Below are 16305 nucleotides of genomic sequence, written 5' to 3' on the forward strand. Positions count from 1 at the left end.
TTGGAGTTGTATACATATATGTAAATAATATTCTTACTCCTTTGTCTAATTATATGAGAGAGACCTCCAATTTAAATAAGCAGTCTTAATTATCTATTTTGTTTTATGTAAACTGTCTTTTTAGAGTAAGGTTTCAGAGAAACACAAAAAGAAGCTGAATGCAGATTCCATCTTACACAGGGTCATGGGGCTTGGCAGATTATGAATTTGTTTATTGACCCATGTCAGCATGGGATGTTGGGCAAAAATGAATGTAGTTCACCTTAAATATAACTAAATTGAACTTTGCATTTATATACTTGAAACAGAATAGATACACACAAATAACTATTTACGAATAGCACTATGTACACATAATGATTAACATAACATTTTAGCAGTGTGACAGAGGACATTAACCACCCATGTCATAACTCAAGGTTGGTACCATGCCCAGTTTGTGTTAATTAAAAGTGCAAATTTATTTTATATGGCACAGGAGTATCTTGAGAATCAACTGGAATGACCTCAGACTTTTAGGACACTGATAACGTTATCTCAGCAGAGTCCTTTTTTAAAATAAAGATTCAAAACCCATAGAAAATGCACAATACTTTTGGCATTTGGATTTCTCTTTCTGGATCAATCATACAGGCTGAATACTATGAATCTAGCATGGAGCTTTCAGGTTGTGTTAACCCCATTTATCCCTGCACGCTACAGCTCACCTGTTATTTATACACATAAGAGGTTTGATACTGCAGAACAAGGGGAGTGCTCTGTTGTGACACAGAACATACGTATTCATTAGCCCTGGCAGGTCCCTATGGACAGAAGTGGTGTGTCCTGATGATCTCTGTATGACAGAAAGAACTGGGGGGGAAGGGTAGATGGCCTTAATGGATTGAAAACGTATATGGAAAAAGGGAAGAGACAGAATGAGTAATGAAAGGCCACAAAGTAACAACTTTAAAGGTTAGCTACAAAGCACTATATAAACTGATTAAAATTGTCTAAAATCATTCACAGAGGTAGAATAAACAAGATAACATTTGACTCAACATGGGAAAATCAGTCCTCTTATGCACTAACCCTCAAATCCTTTCGCTTGCAATAGTTGATAACACTGACACTAAATACTAAGATTCAGAGTATGAATTGTTTGTATATTTTAAATTGCATGTATATGCATAGTTGTGTATTCTGTTGAATTATGGTAGGATGTACACAGACTTTTGGACACTGTTTTTCACTTGATTTAGATGATTATTCAAAAATTTGTATACATATGCTTTTGTAAAACTACCCCTTGCTTTAAAAAAGAAAACCCATAAATCTGAACTATAAACTATATGTATTTTATGTGAGTGTGATTATATGTTCATTTGAATACTTTGATTTGAGTATGGGAGATTTTAGGACCCCCCAGAGGAAAATAAATTATTTATTTGAATTATGATTTTTGGTTTGCTTTAAGTGATAGGCTCTCTTGATAATGTATTGAACATAAGCCTGGTGGCCTAAAAGTGATATTTCTTTTATCAGTGTCATTTTCTTTGCATAACTGCTTATGCACTCATCCTCATAAATGCAAGTCATTCTCTTATATATGACTTGCATGTTAAAAATGATGACCTATGAGACCCATGCATACCAAGTTTCAACCTCATTATGAAATATTGGCAAAATAGAGATTTTTATACTTGGTCACGTTTTGATGAGTGAATATTTTGTTGCTGTGAATAAAATTTAATGCATTCTAGGGAAACTGATTCAGATCATAAGCTACCCACAAATTTAATTGAAGGACAGGGTATATACCATTCTAGTCCAAGTCATGGTGCCCTGTAACATTGAATACTTGCTTTTAAAGCTCAAAATGATGACATACAGAACAAGATCAGTTGCTTATCCAGATACCATCTACCCAGCAACTTGCTATAAGAAATAAGAAGCATAACTTTGGAGTAACTTAATGTCTCAAAAGTTGTAGTAGAGGTCATGATCGACTATTACTATTAAATGAAGTCTTGGTTTGTGGAGTCAGAACCTATGGCATATTAAGGGAGCATATTAGGAATGGTGGAGACTGACATGGAAAACAGCTAGAAAAAGTATCTAACAAATCAGAGCAAAGGGGGGAACGATGAAACAGCAGCAATCTGGAAACCAGTTTTTTAAAGCAATCATTTCTCATTTTACACTGTTGTACTAGTGACACTGAATCAAGGGAAATATCAAATATTTTTCCTGTGCTTTGAGTAACAGGGCAGGAATGACATAATAAATAGTATTTGGAAAAATTTTAATCTAAAGGCACTACTATTTTTTTAAGTTTTAAAGCACTACACTTGCTAGTTTTCAGGAAAATGTACTTAAGTGAAAAAACTGGAGCTTGAAGCTTCAGAGTGAAGTCATCATTTTAATTGCATATGTGACCAGTAGATACCATAAAAATACCTGATGTTGTCATAGGGAGTGGGAACATCATGACAAAATGGAGAGGGCATGCCATGTCTAGAGGGGGCAACTAGACCTCAGATTCAGGCAACTGTTGCCAGGCAAGAATGAGGTCTAGTGTAAGATCATTCAACTTGTCTTGAAAAAGTGGGAAATATGGAACTACAGATTCTTTTATATAAAATTGACTGATTTTTAAAACTCTGTGCTGGCCAAATGAAATATAGTTACAGGTTACATGCTGCCTGCAGGCTGTCAGGTGGCAATTTCTCTATGTTAGAAGGTGAGGTATTTAAACTATATTTACCAAGGACCATTTAGCCAGAAATGCCTTTGTGATTGTTAAAAAGGATTGCTTTATGCAAATAATGTGGAATAGGGGGAGGGAGTAATTTGCTGCAAAATGTATTATAATTTGGATTCTTGAGGTGTGAAAGTGTGATTTAACGAGGAAAATCTTTGACAGTATTACTGTATAATTAGAATATCTTATTTTGAGGCTGGGTTTTCAGATCATCCTTAACTGGTTTTAAACCTCTATTGTTTCTTAGCTGTGGTCTCTACAATGTTGACTCACAAATACCATTAAGAATAAATAGCATAAAAATATTTTGAATTTTTGACAGCTTTTTGATTAAGGAGATCATGCTCTGTGTTTTGCTGAGTATGAAAGAATTTCTATACCTTTCTTATAACCAGCATTCCCACTGGAAAATTTCCTTTTCAGTAGCTGTCCAGAGGTTGAAGAAAAAGTGATTTATAAATTCTAGGAGTGATTTTAGTTCTTTTTCTGTCTAGTCAGTTTTGTTTTGTGTTTAATGCATCTCTGGCTTTTTCAAAATAAAAGCATAAGAAGAAATATTTGTGTAGCAGGTTACAGTTGGAAAATATTTTCACAAATATTACTGCTTTAGGTAACCTTAATAACAATCGAGTAAGGTATATGATACCATTATTGTCAATATTTTATGGCTGAAAAAAGTGAGTATGATATGCTTATGTGATTTCACCAGGATTAGAACAAATAAATGATGGCATGGATCAGGGCCAGTGGTCTGAACCTCAAGCTTGGGTTATTCACTCTTCAAACAAAATTCTAGGATCTTCTTTATGTTTTCTCCAGTCCCTTTCTATCCCAACAATCTAGTAATGCCTCCAAATAAAACACTGTGTTAGACAAAATAGTGCTCGACCCCACAGTATACTACGATAAGTGAAGTACTAAACCTGTAACTGAGGCTGTCTGGATTGGGGACTAGGTCATTTGAAAGTTCCCTTAATCTCTAAAATCAAAGAGTCTAAGGGAATTTAGAATGTGAAATTATAAAGAACACAGAAGCTGGAAAAGTTTCATTGTCTGGTAAACAGATTCCCTTGATGTAATTTCTTAGCATTGAACCACAGGCTTTACACACAGCAGGCCCTCAATTTGTTGACTAATTAACAGTCCCTATATCATATTCAGCTTTACAGGACTTTTCATTTTGGTGTTCTGAAGATGGAACCTATTTAAATAGGTTAAGGAGAATATATAATTTCTGTGCTTCTTCCCCTCACTTTTCCCCTGATACTACTTTTAAATATGACATCACATTTTGGGCTAGGAATTATTGGGAAATGGACTAAGGAAGATTTCAGATCAAATAGATTAGAACAGGTAATACTAGATACTGCTGTGTTGGCCCCTTGGCTTATGAGGGTCGGTACACAAAAGGAGAATGCTGCTTAGTCTGCTGAAACATTTTGATTGGTCATCACTCCCCTTGAAGCATAAAGGTAAGTAGTTATTGTATAGGGCCAGTTTTCAGTATCAGGAAGTTTGTAGGCCCTCTCTCAGAAGACTCTTATGTTTTAGCCAATGAATTTGCTACTCTCTACTTGAAATTTTGAATGTTCTATGTGTTAGTTTTGTCATTTCCTACCTAGGAGATGATGAATCTGTTGCATTATTAGGCTGAGGGGGCAGTAAGTAAACTATTATGATTACTTTATTGTATTTACCCCAGTAGTGATTTTTTCTAGAGAGAATCTTGGTTAATATGGTGTTCAATTTTAAAAAAAATATCCAAAGGAGTGTAATAGGTGTAGTGATGTCGTGCAGGCCTGGGTGAGCACTGTGCAGCTTTCCTAGAGCAAGCCGGCCATGCCTGCAGGTGTTTGCCTCAGGTCTCTGCCCTTAGGAAGTCTGAGAAAACCTACAAATGAAAGCAGAGTCCCTAACAGCCAGAATTACCCTATGGGAACCTTGTAGAAGAGAGCCGCTTTTATAGACCTCATGAACTTCTGAATAGCATACCTGTGTTGGGGTGGGGGGGTGCGGTAGTGAGTGTCTTAGATTAATATTTCCATGAATGTGTGCTAAAAATCGATTCTAGAAGACCTTAGTCTTTTATTCCCAATTTCCTCCGATTCTGAAAGTCGTTTCTATGTCCTTCCTTTTTCTATATAACAGTGTCTTTATCATTTTGAAGCTGTGACAGAACTTTGAAGAATGCCACAGTAGTTTTGCTTCAAAATAGTAAAAGAGTTAAATGGAAGAAGTAGAGCAATGAGGCAGCAACTGTTTAGTAATTAAACCTAAGTTAGGGCTTCCCTGGTGGCGCAGTGGTTGAGAGTCCGCCTGCCGATGCAGGAGACACTGGTTCGTGCCCCGGTCCGGGAACATCCCACATGCGGCGGAGCGGCTGGGCCCGTGAGCCATGGCCGCTGAGCCTGCGCTTCCGGAGCCTGTGCTCTGCAACGGGAGAGGCCACGACAGTGAGAGGCCCGTGTACCGCAAAAAAAAACAAAAAAACAAAAAAAAAAACACCTAAGTTATAAAATGGTCAGTAATGATAAGAATGAAAAAATGTTATCCAAACTGTCCGGTTTCATGGGAAATATAGACTTGTTCATTTATATATACATAAATTCATCCTATAACAATAAAATACTCAGGCTTTTTACTGTAGTATGTCATCCTTGTGCACACTTATGTTAAAGTATCTTAAAAGCAGTTTTCTATTAAATTATATATTTTAAAAATAAACACATTGCATTGTGAAATTTGCCAGCTGTATTAAGAATTTTCTAATCCTTTCAAAAGTGAAAATTGATGTTTTGGAACAATTCTTCAATTATCTTGAGGAACTATTTTTCTTACTTTCTACTGTTTTCTGAATTTTTATTGTACCTAATATTTAAGCTGTTTCTAAACATCAGTGGGAGTTATTGTTCTGGAGTCATGTTTCTAATAATGTTAAAATAGTATTGTTTCTGAGGTTTTTCTCTTCATGTTCCAAAGAGAAACCATATAAGAACTGTTTTTAAAACCCATCTTATTATTTGGGTGCCAAGTTAAGTGACACGCATGTGCTGCTGTTATCTAGGGAGCATGATATTTTGTTCAAAGAACATTTGGCTCCACATTTTGCTTACATTTCACATCAGAAATATCGCCACAAATAAACAGAACAATAATAATAACAATGACAACAAGTTTAGTTCTATTTCCAATTAGTATTAAAATTCAAGAAACTGGTGAAAAAGCTCTTTGTCCTCCTAAGACCAGAACACTCTCCTGAACACAGGCTTCTTCAGTTCCTACTAATATTAGGAAGTAGCTTATGGTTTAACTATTAATTTATACTTTCAAATACTATTAATGATTTTAAAGCACTGGATAAATACTCATGTTTCAGGGGATGTGAATAATTCTGTCCCCTTAAGGTTATTTAATGAAAGCTTAATCTTAAATTTTGCAGCCCTGCTTAGGTTGTTATTTAGTATGCATCAATAAATAAACTTTCAATTATCTTGGTAAGCATATCCAAAAATAGCATGAGAATCAAAAGGCAATGGTGTATCCAGTAATTGTTCCAAATAGATAACTTTAAAAAAATATAAATTTATTTATTTGTTTGTTTGTTTTTGGCTGCGTTGGGTCTTCATTGCTGCACGTGGGCTTTCTCTAGTTGAAGTGAGCGGGGCCTACTCTTCATTGTGGTGCACGGACTTCTCATTGTGGTGGCTTCTCTTGTTGCGGTGTGTGGGCTCTAGATGCGCAGGCTTCAGTATTTGTGCACGTGGGCTCTAGGGCACAGGCTCAACAGTTCTGGTGCACAGGCTTAGTTGCTCCGTGGCATGTGGGATCTTCCGGGACCAGGGCTCAAACCCATGTCCCCTGTATTGGCAGACGGATTCTCAACCACCGCACCACCAGGGAAGCCCCAAATAGATAATTTTGATAGGATCTTTATTTAATTTCAGATGAAACAAATCTTATGAAATTTAATTATTTTTGCTAGAGTTTATGCAGTTAAACTATGCATTTCTCTATGCAGTGATAATGGCCAACCTATTTTATTTAAACTTTATTATATATTCCTGTCTTTTACAGTGATTATAACTTACTAAAATCATTTGTTGCATGTATTTTACAAATGATTAATCTACAAGAAAAATTTTAATCCAATAAAGGTGAAAGTTGCCCTTTTTGGTTGTTTTTTAAAATAATTACTCTAAAGCTAAAGCAGTTTCATTTTTTCAAGGGGCAATTTTTTTTTTTAAATCATGTTTGTTATGTATGTTTGTTAACTTATGCCACCAATGGCTTAGCTCAGCTAACTGAAAGGAAGCCAGACCCTTTTATGGGGGGGGGGCAGTGAGTGTTGTGTTGTGTTTGTGGTAAATTCCATTGTCTGTGACTCCTAAATTATTTTCTGAGACCTTTTTTTAAAGACATTTATTCATGTTTCTTCTGTATCCATCTAATCAAATTCCTACTCATAGCATACGTGTTTTCTTATTTTCTCAACTCTGTATTTTGATAATCTTTTAAAGAAAAGAAATCCTAATAGAAATTCCCTGGAAATAATTTACAGGACTAATGAATCTGTAGGTCTTTTAGACAGTTCTACATTACAGTCCCATTAATATTCTCTCCTTTTTATAAGGCTTGAAGTAAATCCCATGACACTAGAAGAATTTAGATACTGATTACTTGCGATTGGTTCCTGGTGATTTGCTCTTAATAATTTCCAGTTGAATTTAATGAAAGTATGATTCCTGAAATGCTGCTTCATTAAAATTGCATCTTTTCCCCTTTAAGTGTGGTCTCAGTCATTTCACCCATTTTGCGGTGTGTTTTTCTCCCCCTTAAAAAGTAATGATTGAGAAAGCAGAAACAATTAAGAATATCACTTTAGTTCTTCCTAGAAGGCCCCCCAGAGTTCCTCTGCATGAAATGATGCAAGCTGCACTTCATCAGGATTTTATAATATGTTCTTTCCAATTGAAGAGATTATTTTTTTAAGTAGTTTTAAAAGAGAAACATGAAGATTTGTGGGGAGGTGAAGGAAAGGAAAGTGAAGAATCTGTTGCATATACAGGAGAAGTAAGGTGTTTAGTATTTTTACTCAAAAAGATATATATATATATATATATATATATATATATATATATGGAGCTTGATTAATTTATACAGTGCAGCATTCAGAGTTAATTTAATTGAGATGGTGATTTGCCAATGAATATCTACATGGATCCTTTTTAAAAATCCAAATGCAAATGAGTACAACTGCAGTAAAATATATTTGCAAATGAATCCTGTTGCTTTATTCATTTATTATGTAATTACTGCAATCTTTCCCACCTTGTTTTCAGTATTTCTTAATCATTAAGTCAGAAGCATGACAGCAGTGCCGGCCCTGGCATGATTCTCTTTGACTGAAACCTTGTAAATTAACACAATTAGCACAGCATCATCCTGCTAATTAACTTCCAGTGTCTGGTGCAGTGGTTTTGCAAGCAAGGAAGAGGGAGTCAGAAGGGAATCAACATGCCATTCTGTTACCAAACTCTGTGATACGTTCAGTTTAGCTCAGTAAGTCAAAGCCGGCCATGTCAGGAGCCAAAGTCAGGCAATGAAGAGCTAAAGGGGTTGGAGGAGGAAAGCAGAAGCGGGTAGGAGCTGTCAAAATAGACTGCAGTAATTCAGAAGGGAGCTGATGCCACAGATGCTTCATTTAGACCAGAACTCCTTCTTATCAAGGAATCTCTGCCAGAGGGCACAAGAGAGTTTGCAAAATTCACTTACCATAATACAAAGGAGATTAAGGAGGCCTGCTTAATACAGCTGTATCAGAATAGGAAGTGTTCCAATCAAGCAGAGATTAGAATAGGACGAGCCAGCATTGGGAAATAGAACAGGGTTCCAGTGCTCTTCTGTAACTAACTATATGTGAGTCCTCGAGGGTACATTATAAATCCCTTTGGGTACTGGTTCCCTAATGAGGGAAATAAGGCAATGTCTAAGGTCTCTCTTTAAACTGTAAAATTCAAATGATTCTCTCATTCTGACTGCTTCATAATGAGAAAATACTCTTGTATAGTTTGCTACATAGTCACCTTGCTTCCGTTTGTAATCTAGCAGATGATAGAGTTACACATAGCATCTCATTTTCTAGTTGTACTCTTCGAGTTTATGCCACACACTGCTTTCCATAAATGTAAAGGGTTAGAATCCAGATTCTCTGTTCTTATCTTCCCTTTTACCTGCTTCCCCCCTTCACATATATATATATTCCCCCCCCACCCCTCAGTACCTTGGAGGCTGTAAGGCAGAGGGAAAGATGATAACAGAAGAAGGGAGAATGCTAGCTAGAAGACCGACAGACAAGTGATGCTTGTTTTTTTTTTTCAGAGTTTCAACAACAGGACTGAGAGGCAGAAAGGAGCCAGTTGTAATTCATACCGAGTTGTAGGCTTTGTGCGATGAAAGCGATGGAGCGCTGCCTGGGAGATTGCTTTGCTGCACTCCACGAAGCAGATTTGAAACTGTCGTGGACCACTTTAGATGAGAGTTGGATTATGGAATGACCTGCTATGTCTGTGTCATATTGTTCTGCGCAGGGAGCATTATATTGTGCTAACTAGGTGTTCAGTACCAAATAAGAGAGGTGTCCTAGATGTGATCTGTCAGCTGTGTCTCATTTTTATATTGGTTAAAATAGAAAACAGAAACTGTGATGTGAAGAGACAGGATAGCTGGATATCGCACATGTTAATACTCTCACGTGCTAGATATTTAAAATGTATGCATATTTTATTTTAAGAACTTATGACTGAATTCTAACTTGACAGGAATGTGTATGTACATACATATGTGTTTCTGTGTGTGTGTGTAGCAAGTAACTTGATAGACTTAGCAGAAATAAATTTACTTATTACTTAAAAATGAAAAAAAATGTAGGTCTCCTACAGAGTTTTCATTTAAATTGTTTACTTTTTATACAGGGTATAAATTACTTTTATACAGGGTTGAAAGTTTTCATTTAAATTGTTTACTTTTTATACAGGGTTGAAATTTTATACAGGGTTTTCATTTAAATTGTTTACTTTTTATACAGGGTTGAAATTCAGTCCCTTTTAAAGTATATGCATTGTAGAGACCATAACAGGTATTATAAACTGTGGAAATCCTTTATAATGTCACTATCGTTGGCGGAAAATAATAGGTAACAAAAGAAGTTGGGGGAAAAAGCTTTAACGGTTCTGATGAGTATCTAAGTAAATTAACTTTTTCCCCCCCAAATCTTTAGGCTTGAAGATGCAGTGGACGCCGGAGCATGCCCAGTGGCCAGAACAGCACTTTGACATCACCTCCACCACTCGGTCTCCTGCCCACAAAGTTGAAGCTTACAGAGGTCATCTGCAGCGCACCTACCAGTATGCCTGGGCAAATGATGACATATCTGCTCTGACTGCATCCAACCTACTAAAAAAATACGCAGAGAAGTATTCTGGCATTTTGGAAGGCCCCGTGGACCGACCTGTACTCAGCAACTACTCTGATGCGCCATCAGGACTAGTGAACGGTCGGAAAAATGAAAGCGAACCGTGGCAGCCTTCCTTGAATTCAGACGCTGTTTATCCCATGAACTGTGTTCCGGATGTTATCACTGCCAGCAAAGCTGGAGTCAGTTCAGCCCTCCCTCCAGCAGATGTCTCTGCAAGTATAGGGAGCTCTCCTGGGGTGGCCAGCAACCTGACAGAGCCTAGTTATTCAAGTAGTACCTGTGGAAGCCACACTGTACCTAGTCTTCATACAGGGCTCCCATCTCAGGAATATGCCCCAGGATACAACGGCTCATATTTGCATTCTACTTACAGCAGCCAGCCAGCACCTGCACTTCCTTCACCTCATCCTTCTCCCTTGCATAGCTCTGGGCTCCTACAGCCACCACCTCCTCCTCCGCCGCCACCAGCCCTGGTCCCAGGCTACAATGGGACTTCTAACCTCTCCAGTTATAGCTATCCCTCTGCTAGCTATCCTCCTCATACTGCTGTGGGATCTGGGTACAGCCCTGGGGGTGCACCCCCTCCTCCTTCAGCATACCTGCCTTCAGGAATTCCTGCTCCCACCCCCCTGCCCCCCACCACTGTTCCTGGCTACACCTACCAGGGTCATGGTTTGACACCTATCGCACCCGCGGCTCTGACAAACAGTTCGGCAAGTTCTCTCAAAAGGAAAGCTTTCTATATGGCAGGGCAAGGAGACATGGACTCCAGTTATGGAAATTACAGCTATGGCCAACAGAGATCTACACAGAGTCCTATGTACAGAATGCCCGACAACAGCATTTCAAACTCAAATCGGGGGAATGGCTTTGACAGAAGTGCTGAAACATCATCCTTAGCATTTAAGCCAACGAAGCAGCTAATGTCCTCTGAACAGCAAAGGAAATTCAGCAGCCAGTCCAGTAGGGCTCTGACCCCTCCTTCCTACAGTACTGCTAAAAATTCATTGGGATCAAGATCCAGTGAATCCTTCGGGAAGTACACTTCACCAGTAATGAGTGAGCATGGGGATGAGCACAGGCAGCTCCTCTCTCATCCAATGCAAGGCCCTGGACTCCGTGCAGCTACCTCATCCAACCACTCTGTGGACGAGCAACTGAAGAATACTGACACGCACCTCATTGACCTGGTAACCAACGAGATTATCACCCAAGGACCGCCAGTGGACTGGAATGACATTGCTGGTCTCGACCTGGTAAAGGCTGTCATTAAAGAGGAGGTTTTATGGCCAGTGTTGAGGTCAGATGCATTCAGTGGACTGACGGCCTTACCTCGGAGCATCCTTTTATTTGGACCTCGGGGAACAGGCAAAACATTATTGGGCAGATGCATAGCTAGTCAGCTGGGGGCCACATTTTTCAAAATTGCTGGTTCTGGACTTATCGCCAAGTGGTTAGGAGAAGCAGAGAAAATTATCCATGCCTCTTTCCTTGTGGCCAGGTGTCGCCAGCCCTCGGTGATTTTTGTCAGTGACATTGACGTGCTTCTCTCCTCTCAAGTGAGTGAGGAACACAGTCCAGTCAGTCGGATGAGAACCGAATTTCTGATGCAGCTGGACACTGTACTAACTTCGGCTGAGGACCAAATCGTAGTAATTTGTGCCACCAGTAAACCAGAAGAAATAGATGAATCTCTTCGGAGGTACTTCATGAAACGACTTTTAATCCCACTTCCTGACAGCACAGCGAGGCACCAGATAATAGTACAACTGCTCTCACAGCACAATTACTGTCTCAATGACAAGGAGTTTGCACTGCTCGTCCAGCGCACAGAAGGCTTTTCTGGACTAGACGTGGCTCATTTGTGTCAGGAAGCAGCGGTGGGCCCTCTCCATGCCATGCCAGCCACAGACCTTTCAGCCATTATGCCCAGCCAGTTGAGACCCGTTACATATCAAGACTTTGAAAATGCTTTCTGCAAGATTCAGCCTAGCATATCTCAAAAAGAGCTTGATATGTATGTTGAATGGAACAAAATGTTTGGTTGCAGTCAGTGATAACTTCTTTAAAAAAAATGTAATGAATGTTGGCACACACACATAAAACCTGCTACATAGGGTATAGAGCCCCTTTCCAGTAGTGTTTGAATTGCAAAGGGTACTGGGGAAGAAGACGATTAAGTTGCATCTTTAGAGTCAGGGTAGATTTGGAGGAAAAATGCATCCAATGAGAGCTTCTGATTTGAAAGCCCCAGATGACATAAAGCATCTGCTGATGCTCAGTTCAGTTCAAGCTAGACAACACTCACCAAGGAGCAAGGTGCAAGTGTGTTGATTTCAGAAGGACATGAACCTCGTGTGTTGATTCCATTCTGCTGTTCTCGAGATTTAGTTGCTGTCAAGTGCCTGGAGTGGTGCTTTATTTTTTGTTTGCCTCACAATTACATTGGTGGCATGTGCTAATATAAAGAGCTTTAACTTCAAACATTATTGGACTAAAGAGATGAATGGTTGTGTTTCGACAGAAAACCAGATTTTTGCCATTTTAAGAGCAACAGTATTCCTCAATCCTGTCTGTTCTGCAGTATTAAGCTAAGAACAGGTAAAACAGGGTAACGGTAATCTGGACCTTAATTTCTGCAGTTCATTTCTTTTAATGTTCTTGTCTGCAAAAACTCAGGAAAGTGATTGTGATTTGTACAGTACCTCAAAGGAATGTGTTGAAAGCACTATGTACTGCTGAGAGTAATGGGATAGGCTTCAATGTTACTTTATATTAAAATGTATGTTTACCTCAACAATTGGAAAATAGCAAGGAAAATTACTTTGAATGTATCCAGAAAAATACTGAGTGTGATACAACTGAATATTTACAACTTAAAGTAAAAATGGAAGGATTTTTTTTTTAAAGGTTCTTTCACTAATTATGGGGAATTGACCAGAGCAGAATAATTCTTTATATCAATACCTGCAAGAGTTCTTCGTACATTGCTCCTTGATAATGAAGTGAAAATGTTCTTAGAAGGTACACTGGTTAATGGAAAGCTACTTATACAGTCTGTGTTAGTGTCTAGAACAGTCAGCCACAAGACCCGTTTAGGACCCTGAAAGTCACAGTACCTAAAAACTAGGACTGCCTTTTCCTGCAGAGCTGGTAATGGTGGTGATTTGCAAGTTCTCTCTGAAACTGCTGGGAATGGTGTCATCCTATTCACTAATCTAGCTTATAGGCTTGCCGTGCTGTTTGACAGAATGCAGAAGATAGCAACCAAAACAAACAAGCAAACAAATAAATACAGAAAACAACCAACCAACTTATATATCTGCAAAGAATATATCTACGTCCCCTCTCCTTCTTGACTCCTCTCTTGTCAGTGCAATTTTGCTTCTCATTTTGAAATCTTCTGGGCTGTAGTGCTCCCACATTCATTTCTACCTCAGTTTTGTTGCATTTCTCTTGGAAAGTCAAATAGAAAATTGGAAGTAGACACACACACACACACACACACACACAAATATAGCTTGCCAAACATGTTACTTTGTTTTCTTCTGTCTTTTCCCATAAATCTAGTTTCCAAAAAACATCAGCCTTCATGCTCACTTCCAACGAAGTCCACCCTCACCCCAACAGCATATGTGGCATTTTTCTCAATTTCCCATTCCTCATCTGCTCCCCACCAAGTTGTTCTTTGTATCCTTTAATGCTTTATGTGCAACTTTTCATTGCTAGGTGACTGATGTTTGGCAATGCCTCTGAACAGACACGGTGTAGGCTGTAGCCTTCCAAAGCCACTGCCCGTGCATAAGCAGAACAGCCTGGCTTTTTGAATGTATTTTTCCTGGTTTTTTTTTTTCCTTCCTTTTTTTAGTTGAGAGATGCAGTAACAAAACTGTTGCAAAGCACTGGCATTTTATGTATTCAAAAAGTGATGTACATTTTTAAAAATTTTAAATAAATGCAATGAGAAGCCCTAAGAAAGGTCTTTCTGTTATTGTTTTGTTTTCCTTCAAATTTTTTTTTTTTACTGATTTCATCCACAATGTCAAATTCTCTGAAACACTTAACATAGAGAAAGCTAATGAAGGACTTGATATTTCTGAAATTTTATGATGCTTGATCATTACTCTCCTTTTTTCTTATTTTCCTTGTTGCTAAAAACTGAACAAATGAACCAGAATTTAACTTACTATGATTTTCTATCAATTAAAACTGTTCTTACACATAATTATTCCATATTAAAAAGCAGTGCCTTTCATTAAGGATACAAAAAATAATATTTAAGTACGTCCTCTGCTTTTCACAAGTGAATAAACACTACAGTCGTGTTCTGGCTCTACCCTGCACATATCCCTTATTGTAAGGAAATTCTAATATCCCCATTAACCTGTAGGTTCATATTGATCTCACTGACAAGTTTACTTTTGCACGGTGCTGACCTATTTTCAGTCTTTTGGATGTCACATTTCATCTCCGCCAACATTCTGTGTTCACTTGAAAGCAACTGGCAAGTTTTGACAAACCCAATCTTACTTAGACAACTTTGGAAAATCCAGTATTGACCCACATTTCCGTGGCTAGTAAGAGTTAATGCCAAATATATGACTGCACTATTGTGTTTCACACTCATTTATAAAACTGAAAATAAAGTCATGCATATTGGCTTTTAGCTTTAAATGACTTAAAAATTACTTTGAGATATGAGTGGCCAAAAATCCATGTACTTAGGCAGAAGCTGAAGTTGTGTGTGAATTTCATTTAGCCTCACAAATTCTAGGATTTGATCTCTTAGGAAATTGGGCATGCTGAAGAAATGAAGATCTGTTGGGGGAGATAATGCTGACTTTTGAGTAGGTAGTGCTGTCCTGTGAGTGTTTGATTCTGCATGGCAGCATTATGAGCTCTTCTATGGACTAGCCTAATAATGAGCTCTTTTCTGACCATCTTTTCTAGAGCTTGGGGAGGGGTGGGGGTACCACATCCTGAGAAGTGAACGTGCACAATCAGTTATGGTACAGCTGAGTAATGGGGCTTCATAGTCTTGGACTCTTTTTGACTGCTAAGAATTTGGAGAAGGCTACTAATGAAGGTAAGGTAATGAGCCAGTCCAAGTCTCTTGCTGTCTGGCCAGGGGATTTGAGCCAGTCCACTTAACAGCCCCTAATTCCCTTCTTCACAACTGCAATAACATTTCCAACAGGGACAAAAAGGAAGTGAAGGAAACTACTTCAGTAGAAGGATCAATAGAAATTCACGAGGTAGTTCATAATGACCTTATGTGTGACACGAATGGAAATACTCTACACTTCTGGCATGCTTCTCACCAAAATATTTAGAACATTAGTGACAATACAGAAAAATTTGCTGACTGAGCTGATCAATGGAATGTGAAGGCAGTATACTTTAAGGCTATTTACTTTCACACAGAGTGTTTATCTATTAGTCAGTTTGTATTCTACTCAAATGCAGATAGACGGGTATAATGTTTTCTTGTGCATTTGAAACCTATCAAGGAGAAAATAAACCATTCCACTAAAATACATAGGCCAAACACCATCTGGGCAAGTGAAAAAAGCTATCCAGAGGCTATGCTATGTAAAATACCAAGGTCAATTTACACTGGTTGAATAGTACTTGGCTACGCAGTTTTCAAAAGAATACATCCAAAAAAAGTCCAAATTAATTCCCACAATAGGTCTTTGTAAATTTAAATATATTTGTGGGTTGGAAAATATGTTCTAGAGGCATTTAGAATTTTTTTCTCTGAAAATGTGTCTAACTCCAAGCAGAAAGTTACTTCTATAATCTCATTCTCATGTTTTTTTTTAGCAAGAATTGGGTATGATCATTGAAATTATTTTGCAAAGTGAAAGGGACACAGTTTGTTGAACTATTGAGGCCACTAAAGTTCTAATATATATACATATATATATAATTAGCGTGTATGTTTGTGTGTGTATGTATGTGGTATGTGTGCTGTTTTCACCACCAACTATGTGAACTTTAAAACTGTCTATTTTACATTACTCAGAAGCAACTGGTTACTTCCTCTCTTCATATATGCCGAGATATACATGACCACTTTATAATT

General features: G+C 38.1%; 1 protein-coding gene across 4 annotated transcripts in view; it reads left to right on the forward strand.

The window, feature by feature from the left end:
• The window catches only part of FIGN (fidgetin, microtubule severing factor), a 121448-nt gene that overhangs the window by 104625 nt on the left and 518 nt on the right, over window positions 1-16305 (forward strand). For all 4 annotated transcript variants that reach the window (XM_029225277.1, XM_029225275.1, XM_029225276.1 and 1 more), the window contains one exon: window positions 10020-16305. This exon is cut by the window's right edge and continues 518 nt beyond it. In XM_029225277.1, coding sequence (XP_029081110.1) covers window positions 10020-12274 — 2255 coding nt within the window. In that variant the 3' untranslated portion in view covers window positions 12275-16305. The remainder of the gene's footprint in view (window positions 1-10019) is intronic.

The sequence above is a fragment of the Monodon monoceros genome, unplaced genomic scaffold, assembly GCF_005190385.1.
Source record: "Monodon monoceros isolate NGI ecotype Baffin Bay Population unplaced genomic scaffold, NGI_Narwhal_1 Super_Scaffold_16, whole genome shotgun sequence".
Classification (NCBI taxonomy): Eukaryota; Metazoa; Chordata; class Mammalia; order Artiodactyla; family Monodontidae; genus Monodon; species Monodon monoceros.